Raw genomic sequence first — 26,171 nt, forward strand, 5'->3', positions numbered from 1 at the left:
TGGGGGAGTCTCCGTCTCTGGAGACATCCCAACCCCGCCTGGAGGCGTTCCTGTGCCACCTGCTCTGGGTGACCCTGCTCTGGCAGGGGGTTGGACAGGATGATCTCCAGAGGGCCCTTCCGGCCCCCGCCAGCCTGTGAAGCTGCCGTTCCCCCCGTCACACCGCAATGAAGCCCGCAGCGGGGCTGGCCCGGCCTGGGCCGCGGAGGGTGCCCTGGCCCCGCTGCGGCCGTGAGGGGAAAGCAGCGGGAAGGGGCGGCCGCTCCTCCCGCCCGCTAGGGGGCGCCCGAGCGCCGCGGCCGCTCCCCGGCAGGAAGTGCGGGAGCCGGAAGCGGAAGTGTTCACCGTGCGCGATGGCGGCCGAGGTGGCGACGGCGGCGCTGAGCGGGTGGGCGGCTGCGGATCCCGATGGCGGGGTGAGGCGGCAGCGAGGGGGGCCGGGGGGAAGAAGGTGTGTGTGGGGGGGGTGTTCCCCGACACCGTGCCGGTGTCTGAGCGTGGGTTGTTTCAGGGCTCGGGCTCGGAGGACGAGGCGCGGCCTAGCACGGCCGCGGAGGCAGCGGCGGCGCAGAAGCGGGAGGAGCGGCTGCGAAAGTTCCGTGAGCTCCACATGAAACGGGTACGCGGCGGCCGGAGCGGGGCAGCCCCCGATAATACCGGGAAATGGTGTGGAAGGGGCGGCGGGGGTTGCCCGGCGCTCCCGGGGAAGGTTGTGTCACCGATTCGCTTCTCCCACCCCAAAAGCAGCGTTTTACGCGGTGGGATCAGTCCCCAGCGGCCTGGCCACCTCCCAGGACGGGTGCCCGTGGTCCTCGGGGGTTCCCTTGCTCTCGTTTCCGTGATGGAGGGTTGCCCTGCGTCTCCCAAGTTCGGTAACAAACGGGTTTTGTTCCTAGAACGAGGCTCGCAAGCTGAATCACCAAGAAGTGGTGGAAGAAGATAAAAGGCTAAAATTGCCAGCAAACTGGGAAGCCAAAAAAGCTCGGCTGGAGTGGGAGCTGAAGGTGGAGGAAAAAAAGAAGGTAAGTACACAATTGCAGCCACCGGTACGTTCAGGTGCTGGCAGGGAGGCTGGGCCACCTTCACGGGGAGCTCCTACAGATATTACCCCCCAAAAATCCGTCTGCTAATTAGACTGCCAGTGATCTAAATTACTGTCTTGCACTAGAGGGTGACAGGACTGATCTAGGCAGTTCTAAGTTTGATCATCAGCCGCTATCTTGTTAAAACCAAAGTGTTCTTTGTGCGGCGTTAGGAATGTGCTGCGAGAGGAGAAGACTACGAGCGAGTTAAACTGCTGGAGATCAGCGCTGAGGATGCCGAGAGATGGGAAAGGAGAAAGAAGAGGAAAAATCCAGATCTGGGATTTTCAGGTAATGGCTTAACCGCGTTTGTGATGAACCCCTTTGTTAGTATTTCTGCTGCAAACCGAGCTGCGAAATAAAAACCTTCACCTCGAGACAAATTCCTTTTCTTCCCAAGATTACGCGGCTGCGCAGCTGCGCAAGTACCAGAGGCTGACGCGGCAGATCAAACCTGACCTGGAGCAATACGAGAAGCTGAAAGAGCAGTAGTAAGTGTGATCTCAGTCACCCGATATTGCTAATAATGTAGAATTACCACAGACAAACACTAAAGACTCAAACTAATCCTTTCTGTACGTGCCTATTCTCATATACACCGTAATATTAATTAGTCTTTAAAACGCACGTGTAAAGTGCTTGCCCTCCTGTTCCTCTTGTCCAGCGGCGAAGCGCTGTATCCCACGTCTGACAGTCTTCTCCATGGAACTCACGTGCCGTCGAAGGAAGGGGTGGACAGGATGGTCGCAGATCTTGAAAAGCAGTAAGTAAATGCTAAGATAAAACAGATGTGTCCAATGGGAAGGTTTTGTGTAATCAGAGCCACAGGAGTCACCCCCAGGTCTTCAATCGCTGCCCTTTGCCTTACAGAATTGAGAAGCGTGAAAAATACAGTCGCCGGCGCCCTTACAACGACGATGCGGACATCGACTACATTAACGAGAGAAACGCCAAGTTCAACAAGAAGGCGGAGAGGTTCTACGGGAAGTACACAGCCGAGATTAAACAGAACTTGGAGAGGGGAACAGCCGTCTGAGCTGCCGTCTCCCGCAGAGCACGCAGAACATCTCCCAGCATTACTTACCTATTCCTTTGGTAGGGAGATTTCTGCAGGCAATTTGCAGCTGTAGAAGTAATTTGTGTAACAGATACTCGTGGAAGTGACCAGCTTGTGCAATTTCATGTTTTAAATAAACCCGAACTCTTATACTTTAGAACACAGCTTGCTTTCATTCTTCAGTGGCTGAAGACTGGCAAGAGCTACCCCCAGCTGCCTGTCCCGTGCCCGAGGTCACAGTTCTCCTGGGGGCAGCACTCACAGCACAGCTGTCCCCTCCCCAGGCAGCAAAACTGGCTGTTCCTCACCAAGGGGGCAAGGAAGAGGGTTTATCTCAAGCATTAGCCTCAGGTTGCTTAAAGACATAATTCTTAGTCTGTTTGCTGTAATTTCTTAAAGAAGCTTCAAGACAAGAAGAGTAAACAAGTGAGTTTATTTTATTTTTACAAAATACGAGTTTAACTGCTCCCAAAAGCATGCAACAGCACATTGACATGCTTGCAATACTCTTCTTCACAAAAGGTTGGTGCCAGCCATGCAGCTGAGCGCACTGTACTGCTACATTCTGCAGCTACAAGCAGCATCACCTGTACCCTTGGTGTCACAACACCCCCTCCACCAGCTTCCCGAGCTGTTTTTAAAGCAACCTAAATCACAACACAAGGCAGCACCAAGCCAAGCTCAGCATTAGGAGTCAGCAGAAGTGACAGCCGCTCAGGTGCAGGGCAACAGCTTCACACAGAGCAGTTGGGTTTACATCCCAGACACACTCTCCACATGCAGAGGGAGATCTGGGGAAGTTCCTCCAGAGGCCCTGAACCAGCCCCAGCAGGAGCAATTCCAGAATAAAGGTTTCCTTTCAGAACAACACAGAAGTTACATTCTGCTGCACTCCCGGATAGCAGTAGGGGAAGGAAAAGCTACACCTGGAAATACCCACGTACAGCACAGAGTCAGCGTACCACCAAACACAGATCTAACACTTGACACACAGAGAGGCCAGTGAAAAACTAAAGTTTATTTACTTGAAGTAAACAGTTACACAATGTAAGTCAAGAGTTCAAAATAACAGCTACCGAACCATTGTTTAGAAAAAGTTACCCACCTGTAAGTTCTAGTCCATTAACGCAATACAAAAATATTTACAAATATACACAAGATTCCCATCTGCGGCTTCTGGATCACCATGCTCTACATCTGAAAGAGAAACCTAAGATTCCAAAAATCAAGATCTCAAAATAAATACTCAGTATTAACAAGTCTTCAACCTGATCAGAAAATGTCAGATCTCACTACTGACATATGCATAATGTTGCAGTCATGAGAGAGCGAGAAAAAAATGGCTAGCGTGCCCGGAACAGTGCACTTTTGGGTGAGAAGTTTAAAAATGTTTTCTTCTCCTCCTTCTTGACAGGAACCCATTGCCCATAGGGGCTTCCCTTTTTGTCCTCTTCTCTTCCAGGAGAAATCGCAGGTTCTTTAACAACATGGCTCACTGGCTTCTGCAGTACTGGTTTTGCCATTGTATTCTGGAAAAAGAAGTTGCCTTTAAAATGCTAGAATGAAAAGGAACATACTAAGACTTGTCAACTTTAAGGGGTTTATCTGTGCTGATAAGACAAATGTTTTCATATACTCTGTTGACACAGGATTCTGTGAAGTTGCTTTTTCCTTAGTTCTGCATTATTAAAATGTATCTAAACATGAAACTTGCAGCACTCCACTCCTGGGGCAAGCCACTGTCCTGGTTTCACCTGGGACAGAGTTAATTTTCTTACTAGCAGCTGGTACACTGCTGTGGTTTGGATTTTGGATGAGAATTATGTTGATAACACACTAATATTTTAGTTGTTGCTGAACAGTCGAGGACTTTTCAGCTTCTCATATTGGCCAGCCAACCAGGCACCCGAGAAGCTGGGAGTGACACAGCCGGGACAGCTGACCCCAACTGACCAAAGGGATATTCCACACCATGAGACATCACGCTCATATAAAGCTGGACAATGAAGGAAGGGGGGGACATTTGGAATTATGGCATTTTGCCTTCCCAAGTCATCACTGCACATGATGGAGCCCTGCTTTCCTGGGGACGGCTGAACACTGTACGCTATCTGGCAACCAACACTGGGAAAAGCCTAACACCGGGGAGTGCGAAGTACTGGAATTCCATCTTGGGAAGTCACACTTACATTAGGACTGAAAGAAATGCTTCTCTGTATGGTTGCTCTCTCCATCCCACTTTTGGTCATGTCTTCTGCAAGTCTTCTGGGTTGCTAGAGAAGAGCACAACAGCTTCAGTGGGAGGATACAGTATTCCATGCGAGTTAAGGCAATTACTACAGAGTATGAACTTTCTGGTAGAGCTGATTCAGTTATTTACATCAAAAGTAGCTGTAAGCTACTAAATATGCTAACAGATTAATGTGGAACTCAATTTGAAAAGCATTCAGTATTGTTACCAATGTCATTGTGCCAATTCACATGTGACCTGATATCCATGCCCCAGTTACAGTTTCAGAAAGGATTCAAACGATTCAGAGCATGGACTGCCATACAATGACATGTACTGGTGGAGTTAAGTTGCATTAAGTTTTGCATATCCATCCTGCAGAGCTTTGGATAATGACAATAAACTTATCTGCAAGTGATGCAGGCCTCTTCTTCTGTACTCTCTCAACATCTGGAATATATTGCATATATTATGAAAGGGATGCCTGTACCATTTGTCTAAAACCCTTAGTAAATTTACTTCCATTTGAAATAGCAGTATCTGATCGATGTAACAGTTATTGCAGCTTTGTATTTACCATGAATCAGGTTAACACGCTATAACAACAGAGTCAAACTAAAATTCAGTTTTAAGCTGCTCAAGTTTCTCCCTCCCTTAAATTCACAGCAGCTACAGCCCACAAGTCCCTTAATTACCAACAGATTTTCTTCATCATGTCTGGAACCATAGTCATGATTTCTATAAGACAGAAATAAAGTATGTAAAATGCATTGTGTGCTTGGGTATGTAACTTCTGGGAAACAGTTTGTTGCACATGAAAAGCTTTTAACAGTTCAAAGGGTTGAAAGATTTAACCTTTAAAAAAAAAATCACCACAACATTCACTAGGTTTGTTAAGGAGACTCCTTGTTTTAGGCCAAAACCACATAAACTAGTCTCATTAATGGGCAGTATCTTATTAGAAGAACAACTCAAAAGAACAAAGTAAATTCACCTCTCCTTCCCAACCTATCACTACTGGAAAGCCTGCAGGCACTCAGTGGCTTAGCCACCTCTTAGGAGTCCATAGTCCTTACAGCTTAAAGCAAAGTCTACACTGATTTTTGGAGTAGTTTTTAAACTCTCTGGCAAATCTGATGTTTTTGTTCAAGGGCTTGAATTCATAATCACTGACTCCACAGTTAAAGACTATGACACATCCATGCAAGAGACAAATTTTAATAAGTGTTTACCTTTTCATTGAGAATACTCCAGTTCATACTTACCTCAGCTGACTCTCCAGGATCCTCATGTTCTTGTTTTTCATTTTTTATCTCTTTGGAAGGAGTAAGGATCTTCAAGCTTGCTGGCAAGACTATGTTATCTGTTCCCAGCGCTTTTGCAGCATTGGCTTTCGCAATTTCCAGGAGTTCCCTCTTGTCTACAAGAGGAAAAAAGAGTAATGTAATTCTCTTATGTTTAAATCAACACATACCTACCCATGCAAGCCCAAAAACTGCAGGTTTACTATTACTAGACCTACATAAGCATCAACTGTGATGAATTTCCATCAGAACTGAAGATTTAGCTTCAGCTGAAGTGCAAAGAACATGCTCTGAACTACTATTTTTTTTAAATACATTTTTATAACCATGCAGAATTTCCTTCCACACTGCCACTACCAGTTACAGTCTATAAAGCAAGTAAACAAATGAGAATTCGACTGCTTAAAGTAAGTTGTACATTTTGAGGTTCTTAAAGTCTTAAAAAAAAAAAGTACCCTTTTCACTCAAATGGAGGGGTGATCTGCTCCGAGATCTTGTTCGTGACCTGCTTCTCCAGCTCCTGTAAGCCTCGGGATATATTGTTCGCCCAAATCCATAGTATCTTCGGCCTCTTGAACGTGATCTGCTTCTCGAATAGGACCTTCTGTAATATGATCTTCCACGAGACCATGACCTGCTGCGTGATCTGTATCTTGGAGGAGAGCGGTGGTACCTCCTGTAGTGCCTGACATGGTACCTTCCTCGGTACCTCCTGTAGCCACGTGATCTCGACCGGCTTCTGGAATATGAACGAGAGTATCTTCTGTACCTTCGGGAACTGTTTCTTCTTGTCCATGACCTTGATCTGGACCGGCTCCAACTCCTGGAGGAAGCTGAGGAGGAACTACTGGAACTGGACTGTGAACTGCAAGAAGATCTGCTAGATGACCTTGTTGATGACCTATCACAACTTCTCTTGGATCTCAAAGACGACTCTCTTTTCTTCGGTGAGCTGAGGGTTAAGTCATCCATGAAGCCTGTCATATCATCAGTTTTTGTAACCACCGTTTTCTCCACACAAGCACTTTCAGAAGCTGTTTCTGTTTTTATTGTTGTTCTCTGATACCCAGTCTCTGTTCCTGTTGTGGTGAGGAAGGGGAAGCTAATCATCTATACAGCCACAACAGTTATGATACACAGGCAAAGAGTTCAAGGATAATTAAGCACACCAACAATTCTCATCCAGTTTATCAGCATATTTTGCACATGACATTTTAAAGTTTTGTCACTTCCTCTCCTGTAGCCAGTCTTCTATGTGGAATAAAAAAAGGCTTCAGTTTAAACCATGAGTAGTTCTATGTGGAATTTTGAAAAGAGGTTTGTTTGTGAGAGTTTAATGTTTAATACACTTCATTTGCTAGGTAGGCACAGACCTTTGTGAAAAGGATGTGAGTTAACATCTTTTACTCCTCCTAACAGAATTTTCAAGGTATTTTATCTTCAGTCTATTCTAAATGCAGTCTATTGCATCTACAATGCAAAAATAACCATTTGCCTTCCAGATCAGTATGAACTGAATGATTTTCTCCTGCAGTTCTAGGGAGGTTAAGTTTCAACTGTTTTCCTCCGACAGGAAAAAAAAAAAAAGTACCTCCAAGATACAAAGCAGCCACTTCCTTGACTGTATCACATTAAAAAACAACCTGCACAGAACTCCACACACGCCAGCAGGGCATGCACCAAGCTGCTTTTAAAAACATTCTACATAACTAGCAAAAAATACAGCTAATGTTTCACTGGATATGACTTGTAGAGGGTGTGATACATGTTAAGGTTACATATTAATAATTAAAATGGCTGTCCCTTGCTAGTGGCAGCCATTTTATATCTACAAAGGTTACTGTATTCTAGGGTGTAACTATCTTATCTCCGTTGCTTAAACCCTGCATTATGTCACCACTTTGCAGTTTAAGGAAGCTTGCTTCATCACAAAGTTTCCATCGTTGTAAACCAAGTAAAACTTACAACCTTACTGAAATCGATCCGGGGTACTAGGTTCTACACGAGTTTGTAAGCAACATTCCCCTTGCTGCTACTAAAGCTGAAGTTTCACTACTTCACCTCTAAACGAGGGCCAAGGGCACGCACACTATACAGGGCGCAGCTACGACGAAACAACCGATTAATTCCGATCTGAAACGCCACCCCATCTCCCATCGTTAAGTTAACAAGACACCGGCGTTTACGACACATCGGGCACACCTCCCGTTATTCTCACACAACCGGCCGCCACCGGGAGAGCGGCGGAGAGACCGCGCTCCCCGCCCGCCCAGGCGTTACGGGGCTGAATTTGCCTCAGAGACCGCTTACAGGCACTTACCGCTCGGAGCCGCCGGGCACCCCCGGTGCCGGTTCCCATGAGAGACCAAATCGTTTCTGTAAATAAAAAAAAGCCGTGAATAATGCGTGTCCCCCACCCCGCCATCAGCCCGCAACGGCGGCCCCCCAGCACGCCAAGTAAAGCCAAATAACAGCCTCCCCCCTCCCTCCGCCCCGAAGAACCGCTTTTTGTGAGCACACCCCAGCCCAAGCCAGCAGCCGCAAGGAGCTGCTCCCGCCGTGCCCCACCGACTCACCGCCGCCAGCCAGTCGGGCTTCCCCCGCACGGCTCCTGCTCCACCGGCGACGCCTGAGGAGACAGCCCCGCTTCGTGAGTCACCCCCATAGCGACCGGCCAGGCTCCTTCCACCCGGGAAACAAGCCGCAACTGAGCCCCAGCAGAACACAGCGCTCGCTACCGCCCCTCAGCAGCGACTGAGGGCAGCCCAGAACCTTCCAGAACCCCCCTCCCCTTACGTAACGGCACCCGATGCGCGTGCGCAGAGGGCCGGCGCCTTTCCCGCGCGTGCGCGCTGGCAGCCACCGCCCCCCTCGGCCCCTGGCACCGCGGCACATGCGCAGAAGGAGCCGTTTGGGCCGCCCCGTCTCGGGGCGCGGCGCGTGCGCAGCGCAGGGCGGCTGGGCTGGGGCTGCTGCGCGCGCCGGTGAGCCGCCGGCCAACGGTCCCTCCCCGCCCTCAGGTAAACGCGGCGGGCGCGGGGGGGCGGGGATGGCGGATCTCGTGGAGCTCCCCGGGCGGGACGGGAGGCTCGGCCGACGCCTTCTCCCCCTCCCAGATGGCCGTAGCCCCGGCGGATGCGTCCGGCCTGGGGCGCGGGAGGGCGACGGGGCCCCCTCTGAGAGCTCGGAGCTGTGAGGCCGGCGGTGCCTTCGCTTCAGCTGTGAGGCCGGAGCTGTCTGTCTTCACCTCAGCTCCGGGGCCGGAGCTGTCTTGGCCTCAGCTCCGAGGCCGGCGCCTCGCCAGACGTGTCCCGGGTGGGTGTCGGTGGGCAGGCTCTGTCAGCTGTTCGTCCCTCAGGAAGGGACCCTGGCTGTGGGATTTTCAGGTAGTCTTGTTGCAGTTTTAAGCGGCCTGGCACGATGCGCCTTGCTGCCTGCCAGCCCTCGATGCGTGATGGGTTTCCTCTTGGAAAGAAATGTCCTTTTTTCTTCTCTGTGTCTTCAGAGCGCTGAAAAATGTCAGGTTTTCTTGAGAGCTTGAGGTGCTCGGAGTGTGTTGACTGGGGAGAGAAACGAAACACAATCGCTTCTGTTGCTGCGGGAGTGCTGGTACGTACAGCTTCTCTTAACACTGCTTTCGGGCTTTTTAGATGTTGTCAGCTGTCGAGCTAAAAATTATTAGTCATTTGGAAGCAAAAAGAAGAACAGGGAAACATCATTGTATGTAGCAGCAGAGTTAACGACAAAATCTGTGCTGGGTGCTTGCAACCACGTGTTACTTAGGTTTCACAGCTTCTACCCGTGTGATAACTGTTGGAGTCGGTAAATCTCTGGCTTTGTATTTAACCTTTTTCCTAAGTTGGTGGCAAAACTAGTTATGTTATCAGTTGACTGTGTTGGAGACCATAAGAATGATTTCATATATTAACTTTTTTTTCTAGAGCAATCTTATATAGTATTAAAGGGCTCGCATCCATATTTTAAGTTATTGTGCTCTTTCTTCTTTTTTAATAGTTTTTTACAGGTTGGTGGATAATCATAGATGCAGCTGTAAAATACCCAAAAGTGGAAGATTTCAACCATTCCTACCATGCTTGTGGGGTTATAGCCACTATTGCATTCCTAATGTAAGTGTGATTTCTTGATCAGAGCTACATACTCCTAGAACTTATTTTACACAATTAATAAAAGAATGCATAGTCTTTAAATGGAAATATAATTAAGAATAACAAATCAAGTTACCATCTGAGTATCTCTAATATCTTTCTTATATTTGTTGATATTTATAGTAAGGAACCATTTTTAAAAAAAATTGTGTTATACTGGTCCAAGTCATATTCATCTTTGGAGAAATGCTTTTTAAGTGTTAGTCTTGTCACCTTTCTTAAAAAAAAATGCTAGAAAATGCAAGAAATACAAGATCATCCTTTTTATATAGGTTTCTGAGAAGTTCCTTGTCTTGTTTTGTAAACACTTAGTTCTTGCTTTGCCTGCATTTACCCAGTTTTACCCTGTTTTGCTTGTACAGGATCAATGCGGTGTCTAATGGACAAGTGCGGGGGGACAGTTACAGTGAAGGCTGTCTGGGCCAAACAGGTACGGCAGGGTGGGCTGTGGGGTAGCGACAGATCTGTGCAGCCGTGAAGTCTTGGAAGAGTTGTAAGAACCAGTGTGCCCATCGTGTGTCTGTGCAAAGCTGTGGTGTGTGACAGAAGGTGCTCCGAAACAAAAAGCATGCTGAAAGTAAGTCACACATGTCTGTACTCGGACACAAAACATTCCTACATCTTTTCAAGGTGCTCGGATCTGGCTGTTCATTGGGTTTATGATGGCTTTTGGATCTCTGATTGCTTCCATGTGGATCCTTTTTGGAGGCTATGTTGTTAAAGGTAAGATACAGCATGGAATGTGGCCTGATCTGTTCTTGAAAGTTTAAGTATTTTAAAAGACTATTGAATTCTGGAACTTACTCTTGCATAGTTTCTAGGCAAGACCAGTTTTAATATTTTGGTTTCCTGTGCACCACTGTTCCACACTATCTACTGTTATTGGGGTGGATTTTATCTACTTATAAGTCACGAACTTCCAGCTAGCCTCATTAGAAGCACAAGCCCTGGTCACCTGGGAACTGTACTGATATGATTAAACTGCTGCAGTTATATGGGAATAATTCCCTGGGTCAACACTTATTCCCAGAATAAAAATTACTGATTTTGTGCAAATTGCTCTCAAAGCCTATATGCTAAATTAGCAAAAGGGAAAAAATTAATTCAAATTGCCTGTTTAAATTCATACCTTAACATGTACCACAGTCACTTTTTGTGAAGGCAAGTCTTGAGAAAGGCATGAAAACTGCAGGGAATTAGTCTCTTTTTGAGAAGGAAGGAAGAGCGTTTAAGTAAATGTAAAGTTGCTACGTGTACCTGGAGCTGAAGTGAATTTCACACCAGGCAGGGCACATTGGTTGTTTTGTTTAGTTTACATTCTCATCAGCCTTGGCCTTACTCAATTCTCAGGGGATTTTTGGGAAAACCTAGGTGAGTAATAGTGCCACTAATGTGCACTCTCATTTTGCATATTGTCATTATGTATGACTCTATAGGTATATATACTTAGACACACATGCATTCCAAACAGGATGTGCAGTCCCCTGTGATGATAATTACAGTCTTTATGAGCACTGCGTTTGAGATGCGCATTTTTGGTTAGACAACAGGCGAGGCTTCTTTTATTTGGAAAGATAAATGACTGGGAGAGGAGGGGGCACAAAAGCCATTGCGTTAAGTTTCCAGTGGGGTGAGGCTTATGCTTGTCGTCTGCGTCTCCCCACTGAGCCACCGAGATTGGAGGGGACCATTTTGATAGAGAGTGAAAGGGGTCTGTGAGCTGCACGGGGCTGTCTGCATTCTGGCTGCGGCAGATTTGTCACGCGGTAGCACCAGCACAGAGAGTTTGTTGTCACTACACCCTGTACCTGGTCAGGAATCCTACGTTGTAATGGACCCCTCTGTCAAACGCAGCTCCTTACCACTGCTTCCAGGGCACAGACTCCACGAGTTCTTCGTTAAGCGAGACTGGTTATCCTTGCTAATGTAGCGCAGCTTCCTGTTTCTGAAATGTCAGAGATGGGATATTCTTGAAAATCACTTTTCAGAAATTCACGGAGATTCTTTCTTTGTTTAGAAAAACCAGTAGTATACCCAGGAATAGCTGTGTTTTTCCAGAATGCATTCATCTTTTTTGGGTAAGACTATCTTCCTCTATTTATTTTTTATCTAATTGGTTTAAAATGATTAAAACTGAAACTTGCAGTAATCTGTTTTTTCTTAAGCCCTGTTTTTTAACTAGGCAAAAGGGAATAAACTGCTGGGAAAGGCAGTAGATTTCTGGGATTTCTCTGCATAGGTTTCGTTGCAGAACCAGGAATTGGATTTATAAATGCTACAACTTGCTCCCTGAAATCCTGTATTTAAAATCCTAGGTATTTGATTTGCTCCCTTATGTACTCATGTCCCTTTATTCTCTTTTAAACAGAGGACTGGTCTTCAAATTTGGTCGCACGGAAGATTTGTGGCAATGAACACGCCTGTGGAAGTGCGTTGGCCATGCTGGGTTTTTAACTGCACAGACCCAAGATTTTGTAAAAGCGTTTTGTAAACAGTGACCTTCAATTGTGTCTAAAGATGAAACAAGGCAAACTTCAGTCATAGCACTAAAAATTCCGGTTCTATTCTGATTAATTTTTTTACTCTTGTATGTTGATTTAAATGTTGTCATGTTTTTGACAAATGTGCAATTGCTACAAGTAACAATGGAAGTCACTTTTATGATACGATGTTTGCTACAAGTAGTGTAGTGGAAAATGGATGTATTTAACCAGCTGTTTCTATGATGGTATTTACAATCCAAGACTTACTAAAAATGCTTTAAACCAACTTTTTAACATATATTTATTAAATATTTCCTATATCTGGGCAATATAACCATTTCTTCAATTTCAAAACTTACTGGTGTGTGGCTTTTCTTGCATAATACGGAGCAATGCTGCTTTGGGATGTTTTTTCCCCCTCCCTGAATATTTAATTTATTCTATGGCAATAATGAGTAACAACTTGCTGGTGCTGTGGATGACATTGTAGAGGCACAAGTACAAATTGCATAGTGGCTCTAGAGGGAAGGAACTCATCCACAAAGCTTTCTTTTCTAACTGCTGTAAAACAAAGGAAGAGACTCTTCAGATCAGAGTTGTGGCTCCAGGAAGAGGGAACAGCCACTACCAGGGAAAATTTTGGTCGCTTCAGATAGCTCTTCTGTTATCTGCCCTTTCCTATACGTTCACCTAAGCTTGTTGCTCAAAAAAATCAGTGATAAGAGACGTGGGGAAAAGGGAGGGAATACAAAACTATTCCTTAAAAGCACTCCTGTGAGAAAACAGCAGAAGTCATTTGTGGTGCAGAAGTTTCGGGTTAGTTGCTGGAAAGTTAAAGTGGAGAACACAAATTGAGCCTATTATAGAGGCAGTACGTGTTAACTGGGAGATAACGCAAAAGTGTGAATGTGCATCTTGAACATCCCTGGCAGCTGGTGGATGAACTCAGCCGATCGCTGGCTAGTCTGCGACCTGGAAAGAAGAAAAACTGACCTTTCCTCTGCAAGTAATTTTTCATTACTTGAAACCTGTCTCACACTTCGCAGTGATCCACTTTGCCGCATCCCTGCTGAACGAATTGAGGTCAGCGTGCATCACTGCAGCAAACATCAAACAATTCACGCTTTGTCTTCAATGTGACATCTTTCCTCATTACTTCATTTTTAAGCTAGTGTGCTGAATAAATAAAAACAATCAAATTTCAACTTTTTTATTATGTAAGCATTTTTGAAAGAGGTTTTTATCAACTATTTTGAAAACAAGAAATGCTGCGGATCACAATCCATTTAAAAACAAGGGTTTGTTTGCAGGGAATCCTCTGCCCCCTCAGTTCCCACCTCTGAGTAAAACAGCTCAACTGTGCGGCCAGGCTGGGCTGAGGTTTGCTGCCAAATACAGACGAGTAACATCACTGATTTCAGGGGCACCATTCACAAGCAGAACAATTTCAAACATCCAAATAGCGGGCCCGAGCCAAATAATTACAGATTTTTCTTTAAACAGTCGGATAACTCAAGAGAGTTCAGTCTGGCGAGATGCGGAGTTCTGGCCCTGATCCAGCTCACTCATAAAATCCTTGCTTAACAAGGCCTTCAACAGAATTAATTTAGCTTAAAAACAAGTACTTTAATGCTTCGCTAGATACCAATGAGTATGTACTCCTTGAAAAATTATACTTCAAAATACATATTTCGGCTTTTAAACTTGGGAGCTAGAAATAGTTTAAAGTTTCCAAGCATTTTGATTGATAAGCCATTACAGCAATGAATGCAGCCAACTTCTTTGCACATATCCTACAAAAAAAGTACGTCAGGTAAGCCCATGAGAGCGGAAAAGCTAAATTCATTCTAAGTTTGCAGCTGTGAATTTATACGCTGTATCTTTCAAGAATAACTAAAACAGTTCATTACTAATTTTGTGAGTGTCCATTGGGTTGGCTTTTTTGGAGCCTGAGAATTGACCTTTAAGTGCTCTTTCGACCCATCACAGCTGTTCGTTTTCTCTAGTGGCAAACGGGAAAAGCTTATCTTGGTCACATCTGTCATCTGGGATCCTCCACTCAAAATCCGACGGCCAAATGGGGAAACTGCGAAGACAAACATTCTTGTATCAGAACATTTTATGCATCAAATCATCACACACACAAAAATGGCAATGAAAAACCTTATTAGAAGCTTATTTTTATCCATTTGTTTTTTCGGTAATTCAGATACAGCATCACACTTGGCAGCTAGAGGTGCCCAAGGCCGGTGTTTGTGCACCAGACTGTGCAGCCGCTCTGTACCCACCACGGCCATAAAAAGCATCTTTCATTCCACTCCCTGGCTTCTAAAAATCCCTCTCTTAGACGCTGCGTACGAAGCCCGGAGGCCAGGGCTGCCAGGCCCAGAGCGTGTCTGAGCACCTAAAACGATGTGTTTCAACAAACACCACCATTTCAGATTTAGCCCCAGATTCAGCCCCACCAACAGCGCTGACAATCCTCGCTGAACACGACACACATTTGTAATGTTCAGGCTCTGAATCAACCGTGGGAACAGTTTGTGCATTTCAAACGGGGTATCTAAAATGTTCCGTGAAATGGAATTAGCCACTTTTTGTTTTAAATTCAAATACCTAAAGTTCTTCATCGAGGTCAACAAGGTGCTAAATATATACTCCCACACAGTTAATTTTACACTGAAACTCACCTCCCAGTAAAACTGGTCTTCAAAGTACTTTGTTACAGGGGTGGTCTTGAACAGTTTGAGGTTTAAGATTAAACCTATTTGTAAAAACACAGATATCCAACATAAATATATACATCAGGGAAAGGGGAAGACTGTGTGTAACCGGAGGTTTCTCAGTAACACGCGACCACACGTAACGTAGATCAAAATACAAATTCAGAACGAAATGCTTCAGCAGAGCCCCTCGACTCAAGCTGACCTTAAAAGCAAAGAGAAGCTTGCCAGGATCAAGGCTTGTGTTATTACAAATGAATTACTCTAGGTAAAACCCCATCAAACAGCCTGCCGGATTCTAAAAAGACATCAAAAATTACTGATGTCTTGCATGAAAAACGCCTGTGTGTTTAAAGCACTCGGGCTTATCAGCACTGTTAGCTTGGTACTTCAGATGGAAACACCTGGATTTTTAAACCATTGGTTAAATACTGAATGTTTGATTATTTTAGCTGAATGTTTTTTAAAAATCTGCTTGATTGCCTCAGTTTCTTAATTACGCTTAAGGTAACGCAAAGGTTTCAGATCAATTAAAGCGCAAAAAAAAAATCATTTTAGAGTGTACTTCACAGCAATTTTTGTCTGCCTTTTATCTTCTATTCAAGACAGAATTAACAGCTATAGAAAACCAGCAGCTGCCACAAACCAGAATGTCACATGGGAAACACATGAGCCCCGATGATCCCAAACCACCAGCGATCAAAGGCCTCGTGCTCGGCTGATGCAAGCGAGCTACCGATGTTACTGAAACGTTGCAGATTTGTACCAACGGGCCTAAAAAGTGACAAGCTCTCGATAGCATTTTTCTGTCACTAAGACATTACCCAAATGTGAAAATATTTTCCACCCTCACACATCTCCTGGCTGAAATTTGAAGGCAGCTGTTAAGCCTCTGTTAAAATAAACTTCACCGCTGAAAGAATGGTGCTACTGGGTTCTTTACGTTGAATACATCTCTTCTTCAAAAGACTGGCTCTGAAGAGTCCCTGGCGCTCCTGTTTCCCATGATGACTTCTACAAATAATTTACCCATAGAGACACACTTCAGAGCCCCAGTTAAACCAGAGCCCCTCTTTCTGCAAAGGGTCGCAGTGACATGATGGCGGGTGTAATACGATGACATACCCCTTGCCCTGAGGAAATGAGGAAGATATTACCGAAATGTGGTTTTTAATACTGACCTGTAATAAGACCCGTTATCAAGGCCATGCTGATGGTCACGCAGAAGGCACCGATGTGAAACATGACCGAATAACCCAGACTGAAAAGCAAAACAGGTGTTTCACCTTTAAAGTTGCTGAATTTAGCATTAAGACTGTGAATGAATCTGTATCTACACGGCATTTTACGTGAAAACCTCTCTCAAAAATTCTGTTATTCTCAAACCTCTCTGCAGCTGCGGTTAGATGTTTTAAGAGATCCTATCAGAAGCCTAGTACAGACTTCAGAGGACATCTTTTGCCCTTAGACACCGTCATTGTGGTACCAAAACTTCATTAAATTTGTTTGTTTCAATAAGAACACGACGAGAAGTGCAAAGCCCTTATACTGCACTGTGATTCATCCCTGCCTAAACTGAGAGAAATCAGACAACTTCGTATGACAGGACACGAGCTTGATTCGCAAAAATGAGATGCCAGTGCCAGATCAAAACAACCTATAGAGAATAACCTTACCCGAGCCTTTCAGCTTTTCGATATATCTCCCCAAGTATATTTTCCATTTCAGTGTCCAGACTGGCTTCAGTCCAAACCGGCATTCTTGCCCCTGACTCCGAGTTAAAGCCTCATTCGAAGAGAAATGCTGCTTTCTGCCCTCCCTGTATTAGCACACAAAGCTCCCCAAACCACATCACAAAAGCCAAACTAAGTCTTGGAAGGATGCACATCCCCAGCCTTCATCTCCTATGTCCGCTGTATTTAATATCAAATAAAAAGAAAGACAGAAAACAGGACCAAAAGCTAATATTGAAGTTTTGATCCAAAGTCTGCTCAACTCTGAAAGTCTTCTTTACTGACTTTTTGGGATTTCAGAGATTATCTTAGGTTATCTAGTATAAAATGATTTACCTGTGGTGCTGTTCAGGTGTTCTGTATGTACGAGAACTCTTCTCAAGGCATACTACAATAATCATTACTTATTACTTAATAGCAAGAATTTATGCACCTTGTTAAAAAAGTCCCATTTTCTGCTACTAAGAGCACGACCTGGGCAAGAGCTCCAAGGACAGCAGGGAAGCCAAAAGTGAAATGAACTCCAGAGGAATCATGAATCTCGAGAGCAGGATTCAGGCATCTCTGGGAAGAAGAAAAGGTTTAATTGATACACAGAAACACAAGCTGACAACAGCGTGCTGTCTATCACAGACAGAGAAAATGAACTTTGGTCTTGCAAGCTGCAATCCTGCATTCCGCTCAAAAGACTTCAGGTTTCCGAGGTTTAATCCCTTTGAAAGAGAGGTTTCCCTTGAGGTATCCTACACTGAAGAAGTTTGTACAGCTTATACAAAAACAATTTCAGATTTTGAGTACTACCTGTAAGCAGTAAGATCCCAATACAGTTATCACGCTGGCAAGCAGACCCAAAATCATCGCGATCCAAGGATACCGGATTCTGTTTGCTGCGTAACCAACAGCGACCCCACCGGCTAGTACTGCACTGTGGATGTGAGCCTGTGAAATAGGACGACAAAACCATGGAGTCAGAATTCAGTCATCACTTATCTTATAGCAGCCCAATATCATAGATTGCTATTCTCATGCAAGTGAGATCTCTTTAGGGTGAATCTGGGCTTCTGTATACTGTAAATTACAATCTAAGAACATAATTTCTAAGTTTCAGCTTGTGAGGCTAATGATGACTGTAAGGCTGAAAACCTGGACTTGCTTTTGCTTAATAGCTATTATACTTTCAGTGCATTACTGAGAGTAACAAAAATATATGCAGGGATTTTCTCACATGTCTTACCATTCTGAATTTTCCATCCTTTGTGGTCATAGCAGAGAACGTAAAGGCAGTCACAGCGCTCACAGCAAGGGCAAAGTAGGTGTTGTAGGTTACTTCCCATTTTTTGTCCTCAGACAGTACAGAATTGAAGCTTGGCCAGAACACCCAGAGAAAGAGAGTGCCTTGGAGACAAAGACAGGCAACGACCATTACCTTCTCTAAAACGCAGTGAATCCATCACCAGCTGCCTCTGGAGGGCTCCAGCCCACATTTTGCATTCACTGTAACTCCCACACTCTAAATAAAGGATAACATCTCAGTGCAGACAGCCCTGAGAATTACCTGCTGTGCCAACACCTTCCCAGAAACATAGCACTGCAGTGTCAAGCACAGCTCTACCAACATCTGCCTCATCCTTCACAGAGCTGAAGGTAGGATGCTCTTTTCAAGAACACCTCTAACATCAGCTGTGTCCTATCTATTGTTCCCTTAAACACAGGTTCAGACACAAGTGGGAACAACTCCACTGTTTATTTCCAACAATCAGCATCCTGCCTGTTCTGCACAGGCACCAAGGGCTTGCTCCTTGGCCAAAATTTCTGCTCCTTTTTTATGGTACTGGGGAATAACTGTTCAAAACCAGCTGCAAGAGAGAATGAAAGCAAGCCAAGGAGGAAGAGAAAACAGCTCACATGGTACAAAACACTATAAAAAAAACCCCACCAAAGCACACTTTGGAATGTCTTTTACCTTGGCTGACAGTACAACTAGTACTGGTTGTCTTGCCTCCTGGCAGGGTTTGAAGAGAAAAAGGAAAGACTGGACCATCACAACAGAATCCCCTCTACCTCTACTAGGATTACTCCAGAGGAGGGCTAAAGACCAATAGCTTGAGCTGAGGTGATTGTGCTTCACCAACTCAGCTATACACAGCTTACATTTCTTGTTACTTGCAAAAGAGTCATCTACCAGATAGCTACTCCCTAGTATATGGGTCCAACAGGACAATTCGCTTTCCTCCTGTAAGATCACTGCAGTGTCACGCTGTCATGACCACATAGGCTTCGCTGACAATAGGAATGAAAACAGGTTCTTCTGCTTCTATGACCTGGCCCCTAATTGTCAGCATTTAGGAATCTCAGCCTCTATAAAACAACTTCAGTGCCTGGCAGGATACATCCTTTCATACGTGATCAAATTCCAACCAGCAGAGGGAAGTAGGTGGCTTCACACTAAGCCAAGCTGGACTACACATTGCACCCTGTGCCTCTGCTCCCGGGGTTGTGCATAGCTCTAAGTGTACAGATGAGAACACAAACAAGCAACAGTTTATTTTGCCTTGTTCAGTCATTTGTTGCTGTCCAGTCAACTTCCATAGTTAATGTTCTGTTCTCCACGCCACAGAGCTACCAGAGACTTGTGCAATTCACCTGACAGTAAAATTGGAAGCGTTCTTGTTCAAGTCAATTAAGAAGTGACACGGGCATTGTCACGACAAAGCACAATGGTTAATTCCAGCTTCTACCAACCCTGGCAGCTACTGCTTTTGTACAAGTTTATCTTGGCTCCTTGAAATCCAATTTCCATTGCTAATTTTCACCCTTTCAGTGCACCAAGGCAGGGATAACCCTGCCTCTCAGACAGGAGAGGCCATTTTGGCAATTCAAAACCAATGGTAGCAGTGAGGACTGGTGGAATGATCCATACAAATACAGTCTTATTCCCATTGATTAGTAGTTGGTCAGCCATAAAAAAAAAAAATATTTAAAAAATCTACTAATTCCACTGAGGCTTTCTTATGTGTATCTGCTCAGCTATGGAAATAACACTGTCACGACCCGAGTCCAAATACAGGTGAAGACCTCAGCACCCTTCACAGAGCCCTCAAAGCAGGATGCAAAAAGGATCTACAAGGAACTTGCCTGCTCAGTTGCTCCTTTCTACCCACGCTACCTCAGGAATTATTCAAGACATGGCAATATAATTACTCCAAATAGCAAGCACTTGGTTGTAGCAAGCTGCACTAAACTTATAATGAAGGCTTAACAGTGTCTTGATGAGTTAGATTAAAATACTGATCTCGAATTCTCCAGCAAAGCAAGAACTGCAGGGACTCAAAAGAGCAGCATTTAAATTTCTCTTTCCCTCAACTGGGCGAAGACTGGCCAAGAATTAGACTCTGTGGTCATTTGCAGAAAGATCTTACGTCGGCTCGTGGCAGTTACACAACAGAAATCATGGTCATAAAGAAGCCAAATTGCTTCTTTAAGAAAAAAATGGAACTGCCATACTGTCAGTCTATCATCGCTTAGATACTTTCTCATGTGCCTGTCTGTACCATATTCCCCACCCTTCATCAGGCTTTTATCTTTTCATTTACATTACTAGGCAGGGACTGCCTTTTTATATCTCTGTACAGCACCTTGCAAAACAAAACTGAGCCTTAGCTCCAGCTGGGAACTGTGAGCGCTACTGAAATACAAGTAATGACCTCAACTTCGGTGCGCAGGTCCCTTACCAATATACCTAGACAAGCCCAAAGGGGACAATTTAGCTGGGAGAGGGAACGGTTAATCTGGCATAGCCTTTGTGCTGAGACTGACCTAAACAAACTAAGCCACAGCCGTTGCAGGAGCAGCTTATATTCCTGGTGGGAAACACGCTGAGACTCACCACCTCACTGTCAGAAACCACAAATGGCAGCAGCAGCAGCAGTTTTCTACGCTCGGCTGCATTCAGACCTGCGCTTTGGATGCAAAAGCTTCAGTGCGCTGTAGCCAGCCCCCAGAAACATTCCTTATGTTCTCACTGCAATCTCTTCTTCTGTCTGAGACGTTAAAGCAAATGCCTTACCCAACATTGACAATAAAGCCGACTTCGGGGTACTCGCATTCTTCTCAGACCTTGGTGACGGCTCAGGGAAGCACGAGGAGACTGCCAGACCAAAGTAAGCTCCAAACAGGTGAACATGCATCATGCCAACATCATCTGGAACCTGTATCAACAGAATAACCAAGTTTGTCGTTTGTTTCATCCCACAGGAAGCCTTTGGTGCAGTTCCTGATACAGTTGCTCATGTGATCTCCCTATAAACAATTTATTTTCACAGTCCCTCGGTTTATGTACGAGTTACTAATGCGAGATTAACTTCTCTGAGTTCAATGTAGCTCATAAACACACAATTCATATACGGAGAGTTTGGGGCATGTTTACATTGTACGTTAAATGCAGGTCTGACATATAGAGTATGCAGGGCTTGGAGTCCTATGTCCTTAAGTATAGTCCCAAAGTCAGACTTCATCTCTTAATGAAAACATAGCCACAATCTAACTGAGATAAAACACACTGATGTTGCTGTCAGCAGAGCACTAACAAACCACCCAAAGGCAATATTCCAGAGTCCCAGTGAAGTTTTCCCCGATGTGCCTGGAAATCATACTACGGTACCTGCAGGTACATTCTGTTGATCCATCTGCTCATATGGAAAACTATTATCTCCACAACTGTCATCAGAATTAATTGCACAGGATTAGTCTTCCCAAGAACAGCTCCAGTGGAGATGACCACAGCAGTTATACTCACAGCAGCCTTTGTTATTCTGCAATAAAAGAAAGAAAGAAAGAAAAATCTGTACCAGGACCACACCAGCGCCAATAAAGGAAGAATGCCAGACAGTAAAATGTACTTAAAACCCCAAAGCCTTATAAAATGCCTGCAAATACGACTGTGCTAATTTGCAAATAGGTTCACATAACCGGGCATTACCCTCCACAAACAGCAATCAGCAGTTCTAGATTATTCCAATTCTAACACGAACTAATTACCTTTTCAGACCATCTTCATGTGGTATTTCAAGAAGGAAATAAAATAAATTTTCTATCAGCACAGAGCATTGGACACCAAGTACGACGATCAGGAGGTTGAATCCAGTGCTGCTAAACCCATATCTTTTCAGAAATGTCAGGAAAAAGCCAAATCCAAAAATTACCATGTGGTTGACATCTTGAAAAGCTGCATGACAGAAAAGACCAAGACAGCAGTGACATTATTAATGCAAACTGGATTTCTGGTTAAAAAATAAATTTAAAAAATCACAATTAACTAAGTAGACTTCAGATAAAATTCAGGTGCCATTATTATTTAGTACTTGTAAAGAATTCCAGAGCTTGTAAGTAATCAGAAAAACAATATTCTTGACGCTGAATTTAATTTTACAAAGGGATCAGAATGGATGCCATAGGATGGGGGTTGAGGGGTCAAAAATCAGGACGGCAATGAAGTACATTTAATCAATGGAATTTGGATATTCATTTTTCCTGAGGTGAATTTAAAGAGCTTAAGTTGGACTTTTCAGGAAGAGTTACTGCGAACTAGTGCTGATTCATTCCTTGAGGGCATTAAGGGAAGACATGAGTTACAAAGAGAAACCCCTATGATGTCCTCATCTGGGTAGAAGGAACGGGAACAGAAATAGCAGTACAAGTAGTTCAATATGGTTACCAGCCCCGTTTCAGAAAAGGCAGAGGCTGTTCAAGGTACAAGCTCTTGGATCTCTAGGCCTGGAAGCGTCCCCTGGGACATGCTAACGGTCATACCCTCGTATGGTTGTGCTGGCCTCTACGCACAGGAAAATATCAAACTGCCACTAAGCAGATCTCATTTTTCGAGCTATAAAACAGGGAGAGGAATACAAGAATGTCATGACGATTAATCAGCTCATATTCGCACAACACTGTAAATACATTGCACACTATGGCCGTAGCATAATCTGCTAACACATTGCTTTGATCGATGCACAAAATACATCTCCAGAATATATTTAAACCCTTAATTCCACTGTATTAACTTCATTTATTTACATCAAGCATTCAAATGGAAAATACTGCCATCCTGAATTCTTACTTTTTAGCACAACATCTTTGTATGCCAAGACCTCACAGAGTTCGGCACTTAACACGGAGCAGTGCCTGCCGTCAAAAGTTTGTTACGTTCGTAAGAGTCAAGATTACCACAAACAGGCAGCAGAGAACAGACCACCACTTATGTCTTCTTTCACTGTCTTTGTTTTGATATAAATAAATGCACACCATACATGGCAAGGTAGGGTACTTAAAAGGGCGGTAAAACATTCTACTTCTCACTAACAAATACACAAAATTGCCGAATCCCATCTCTACTGCACTGCAAAACAAAAGCACACATTAACCCTTCCATTCACAGCAAGGCTGCCAATCTTACCGGCGTAGGAGACCGTTGATCTGGATTCATCACCATGTGAGAACAAAAAGTAAAAGAGGACGATGAAGACAGCTTCCAGAAAAAGGATTAGCCATGGCACGTTGTTTCGGAAGTTGCGGTAATTAGAAGACATCGTGCACTAGACTACATTAAACACAAACACATTAATATTTTTTTCTATAAAAATACTCCAGTAACCTCAAGCCAATAGAAATGGAGGTGTGGGGGGGCAGGAATAAAAACTCAGAGAGATAAAAAGCCCAAGACACGTCAGCAAGGAACAGTTCCTTATCTGTGCCATGTCAGGGGCCCAAACTTACCGCAACTGACATAGACTGAACTCAAAAAGTACTCATGAACGCAGACGTACCAAGCTGTCACTACTGTAATGCGCCAGGATACCATCCACACACCACTTCAGCTGCTGTTGAGCCTTGCGTATCAGCTAAACGGCAAGCAACGAAGAAGACCGACTCATAAGTAGGGCGTTGAAGTTTATGCAAAATCATTATTTATTTACATTGCTCTTATCCTTCCTAAACTCAAGACTCTTCATGAAAAGGTTGGGGAAGGTCCTGTGAGATTCTCAATGCGATTCTCGGGCTGGTTAGGCAATAGCTCTACACCCATGTCCCACAACAAACCCCCTCATATGTGATGAATACAACACAACGCCAGAGAATCAAGATTCTCTGGACGCACAGATGTGGTGCAGCATTTCCCACGCTACTTGTGAGATTAGTCTATTGCTTAGAGCATGGCTCTGGAAACAGCTACAGTGAACACTCTGGAAGACCTTGGTTAATCCCCAGGCCAGGAAGCTGCAGGCTTTTAATTGAGAATGAAACCACAGACCTACACCCTTCTGGTTCTTTCTTTAATTCAGATCCAACGTTCATCCAGAAGTGTATCAACTTCTATTACCACATTGTGGCTACGAGGTAACCATGGCCTTATGGGTTCAGAGCATTTTAGTAAGACACAAGCTTTTTTTATTTGTTGTTATTGTTTTTTATAAAGCAGGAGCCATTAGAGCGAGCATTTCATGCACAGGAGCAGGGCTATACGGTGGAAGCTAACTATGTTCAGTGTATCCCTATGAACAGACATCATAACTTGTTAGATAAGATTATATGGTTGTTGAGGACAATTTATGAATCCATAATATGAACATAACTGTCTTCTCGGTATTCACCCTACTTTTGGTAAACTGAACCCTTCTTTGTTCAGGTAGTCCAGAAGATTAAAGTACAGTAATTAAAGCTCAGACTTTCTACTTTACGGCTACTTCAAACTGAGTGCTGAGTTGCATGCTGGGGTTTGAGATGGTAACAGCGCATACAAATGGGTAGAAAGCCACCTACTGGTGACAGAAATATGTACCAGACAAACACAAATGCAGAAAAATTCCAGTTCACTTATATTTTAGGACATTGCTCCCGCAAACCCAGGCATATGGCACAATAGCGTTTTTCAAGCCATCTGAGAAAGGTTTGCATTTGTGGTGATAAATTGCACCTTCCTCACGTGCAGTTCTCAAATTGCTTTAACAGCTTTTACTTAGGCCTAATAAAACAGTAAGTTAAGAATCCTTACCCTCATTTCAGAAACAACATTTAAAGGACTTTCCCAGACGTACAGAGCGCTGCCCTGACTTCAGCCAGACCTACATTCTGCTCCTTCTCACGGGAATTCTGTGATCATGGGGGTAATTCAGCCAGAACCAGAACGCCTGGTAAATTTTCTCTAGATAAGAGAAAGGTAACAGCAACTTAGAAACAGATTTATCTAACTGACGCAGCGTCTTTGTGTGATATATAAATGCAATGTATCTAATTAGTTTTCATCTGTTCCCTGCAAGACAAACCCTTAGGACTCGTACTCGGGGTAAGAACGACCCAGAACCCTTCCCACCATTTCGCCCTGTTCAAACGAACACAATTCTTCTGACACTCGTTACCAAATCCCCTGTCGGCATTAACACTCAGCGAAAATACACCAAAAGCTAGGAATTTACCCAAGTTTTTCCCTCAGGATGACATGCTACACTCTAAGTGCTGATACTCAGATTTCCAGCTTAAACTCCCTCCCAGACAGACAGTGATCTCAGAACAGGTGAAATACAAAATAACTTTCAAATCAGAGCTCCGCTGCCAGCCGAACGGACCCATCGACACAGCCTTGGGGACCAGCCGCCTCACATACATTCCTCCGCGCCTGTTTTAACGCCATATCCGCACCCACACTCTGCAGGCTCAGCGTGACCCTTGCTCGGGGAGGCCCGTTATCCCCCAGAGAGGCGAGGCAGGCCCGTGGCACCCAGCCCAGCCCCGGGCGAGGCCAGAGAAGACGAGGGATGACGGAGAGGCGCGGCCTGCCCTGGCTGCCACCACCCTCCTGTCAGCCAAAGGGCGGGCTGTGGGGCCGGGGCCGGCCTCCCCTCAGGTTCGGAGGCCACCATCGGTTTCCTCACGGTTTCCACGGTCCAAAGTGGGTTAAAGGCCTTGGGGCGGGCGCTCTGCGGAGCGGCCCCCGTGTGAGGAGGCCCAAAGCGCGGCCCCGGGCCTCGAACCGGCGGCCACACAGGGAGGGGGCGGTGCCCGGCCGTGACTAGGCAGCCCCGGGCGGCGGCAGCGGCGGGACGGCCTCGCCCCGCCCCTCGCCTCCCATTGGCTGAACACCCGCCCCTCCCAGCAGGCCTCCCTTAGGGACTAGCCTTCCATTGGCCGAAGGCCGTCTCCCCTCACGGCCTCTGATTGGCCCATCTCCAGCCACCGTCCGTCTTTGGGCCGATCGGGGAAAGAGAGGCCGAGTGTCCCCGCCTCCCCCCGTTTCCTGCCTCGCGATTGGGCCGATCGCTTGTCACTCTGTTGTATACGTCCTTTATTGGCTGGAAGAGTCCGTCAGTCACTCCGAGGGTTTTTTTGCCACCCTCCGGCGAG

At 45.0% G+C, this 26,171-nt stretch overlaps 4 protein-coding genes across 12 annotated transcripts; 2 read left to right on the forward strand and 2 right to left on the reverse strand.

The window, feature by feature from the left end:
* The first annotated feature begins 322 nt into the window (after nucleotides 1-322).
* Nucleotides 323-3,431, forward strand: SYF2 (SYF2 pre-mRNA splicing factor). The gene is made up of 7 exons (XM_063356193.1): nucleotides 323-416; nucleotides 512-619; nucleotides 897-1,022; nucleotides 1,256-1,373; nucleotides 1,483-1,573; nucleotides 1,747-1,845; nucleotides 1,953-3,431. Exons 1-7 carry the CDS (start codon nucleotides 354-356, stop codon nucleotides 2,116-2,118), a joined length of 771 nt encoding a protein of 256 aa, XP_063212263.1. The 5' UTR covers nucleotides 323-353; the 3' UTR covers nucleotides 2,119-3,431.
* On the reverse strand, nucleotides 3,138-8,444 carry RSRP1 (arginine and serine rich protein 1). Of its 2 annotated transcripts, none has more exons than XM_063356192.1 (6): nucleotides 8,250-8,444; nucleotides 7,994-8,049; nucleotides 6,129-6,752; nucleotides 5,635-5,789; nucleotides 4,329-4,412; nucleotides 3,138-3,668 (listed from the first exon to the last, which is right to left on the reverse strand). In XM_063356192.1, exons 1-6 carry the CDS (start codon nucleotides 8,336-8,338, stop codon nucleotides 3,483-3,485), a joined length of 1,194 nt encoding a protein of 397 aa, XP_063212262.1. In that variant the 5' UTR covers nucleotides 8,339-8,444; the 3' UTR covers nucleotides 3,138-3,482. The 2 variants fall into 2 exon arrangements, 1 of the variants encoding a protein (XP_063212262.1); XR_010073760.1 differs by having other exon boundaries at nucleotides 3,603-3,668; nucleotides 4,329-4,819.
* Nucleotides 8,445-8,554: 110 nt separating this feature from the next.
* On the forward strand, nucleotides 8,555-13,527 carry TMEM50A (transmembrane protein 50A). Of its 2 annotated transcripts, none has more exons than XM_063356195.1 (7): nucleotides 8,555-8,693; nucleotides 9,179-9,282; nucleotides 9,688-9,800; nucleotides 10,202-10,269; nucleotides 10,470-10,562; nucleotides 11,857-11,917; nucleotides 12,208-13,527. In XM_063356195.1, exons 2-7 carry the CDS (start codon nucleotides 9,190-9,192, stop codon nucleotides 12,251-12,253), a joined length of 474 nt encoding a protein of 157 aa, XP_063212265.1. In that variant the 5' UTR covers nucleotides 8,555-8,693; nucleotides 9,179-9,189; the 3' UTR covers nucleotides 12,254-13,527. The 2 variants fall into 2 exon arrangements, with proteins under 2 accessions (XP_063212265.1, XP_063212266.1); XM_063356196.1 differs by lacking the exon at nucleotides 8,555-8,693 and adding an exon at nucleotides 8,707-9,059.
* Nucleotides 13,528-14,227: 700 nt separating this feature from the next.
* On the reverse strand, nucleotides 14,228-25,882 carry RHCE (Rh blood group CcEe antigens). Of its 7 annotated transcripts, none has more exons than XM_063356188.1 (13): nucleotides 25,470-25,875; nucleotides 24,826-24,975; nucleotides 23,600-23,674; nucleotides 23,230-23,373; nucleotides 21,816-22,002; nucleotides 21,439-21,589; nucleotides 20,845-20,986; nucleotides 18,013-18,173; nucleotides 17,580-17,717; nucleotides 17,212-17,342; nucleotides 16,227-16,306; nucleotides 15,013-15,086; nucleotides 14,228-14,408 (listed from the first exon to the last, which is right to left on the reverse strand). In XM_063356188.1, the coding sequence occupies exons 4-13, from the start codon at nucleotides 23,360-23,362 to the stop codon at nucleotides 14,382-14,384; spliced, it is 1,224 nt and encodes a 407-aa protein (XP_063212258.1). In that variant the 5' UTR covers nucleotides 23,363-23,373; nucleotides 23,600-23,674; nucleotides 24,826-24,975; nucleotides 25,470-25,875; the 3' UTR covers nucleotides 14,228-14,381. The 7 variants fall into 7 exon arrangements, with proteins under 7 accessions (XP_063212258.1, XP_063212254.1, XP_063212257.1 ...); XM_063356184.1 differs by having other exon boundaries at nucleotides 25,435-25,875; XM_063356187.1 differs by having other exon boundaries at nucleotides 25,397-25,875.
* Nucleotides 25,883-26,171: the final 289 nt, after the last annotated feature.

Source organism: Chroicocephalus ridibundus, chromosome 19 (assembly GCF_963924245.1).
Source record: "Chroicocephalus ridibundus chromosome 19, bChrRid1.1, whole genome shotgun sequence".
Classification (NCBI taxonomy): domain Eukaryota; kingdom Metazoa; phylum Chordata; class Aves; order Charadriiformes; family Laridae; genus Chroicocephalus; species Chroicocephalus ridibundus.

Excerpts from the sequence above, each read along its gene's own strand:
- SYF2 (XM_063356193.1), top strand. The coding sequence starts at position 354 with ATGGCGGCCGAGGTGGCGACGGCGGCGCTGAGCGGGTGGGCGGCTGCG. Across the intron at positions 1,374-1,482 it reads TCCAGATCTGGGATTTTCAG|ATTACGCGGCTGCGCAGCTG; the intron begins GTAATGGCTTAA and ends TTTCTTCCCAAG. Across the intron at positions 1,574-1,746 it reads GAGAAGCTGAAAGAGCAGTA|CGGCGAAGCGCTGTATCCCA; the intron begins GTAAGTGTGATC and ends CCTCTTGTCCAG.
- RSRP1 (XM_063356192.1), bottom strand. The coding sequence starts at position 8,338 with ATGGGGGTGACTCACGAAGCGGGGCTGTCTCCTCAGGCGTCGCCGGTG. Across the intron at positions 5,790-6,128 it reads CCTCCATTTGAGTGAAAAGG|ACAAGAGGGAACTCCTGGAA; the intron begins GTACTTTTTTTT and ends TTCCTCTTGTAG. Across the intron at positions 4,413-5,634 it reads ATCCTGGAGAGTCAGCTGAG|CAACCCAGAAGACTTGCAGA; the intron begins GTAAGTATGAAC and ends GCTCTTCTCTAG.
- TMEM50A (XM_063356195.1), top strand. The coding sequence starts at position 9,190 with ATGTCAGGTTTTCTTGAGAGCTTGAGGTGCTCGGAGTGTGTTGACTGG. Across the intron at positions 9,283-9,687 it reads CTGTTGCTGCGGGAGTGCTG|TTTTTTACAGGTTGGTGGAT; the intron begins GTACGTACAGCT and ends CTTTTTTAATAG. Across the intron at positions 10,270-10,469 it reads AGGCTGTCTGGGCCAAACAG|GTGCTCGGATCTGGCTGTTC; the intron begins GTACGGCAGGGT and ends CATCTTTTCAAG.
- RHCE (XM_063356189.1), bottom strand. The coding sequence starts at position 23,362 with ATGTCTTCTAATTACCGCAACTTCCGAAACAACGTGCCATGGCTAATC. Across the intron at positions 21,590-21,815 it reads CATGAAGATGGTCTGAAAAG|AATAACAAAGGCTGCTGTGA; the intron begins GTAATTAGTTCG and ends CTTTTATTGCAG. Across the intron at positions 17,718-18,012 it reads AGGATGGAAAATTCAGAATG|GCTCACATCCACAGTGCAGT; the intron begins GTAAGACATGTG and ends CCTATTTCACAG.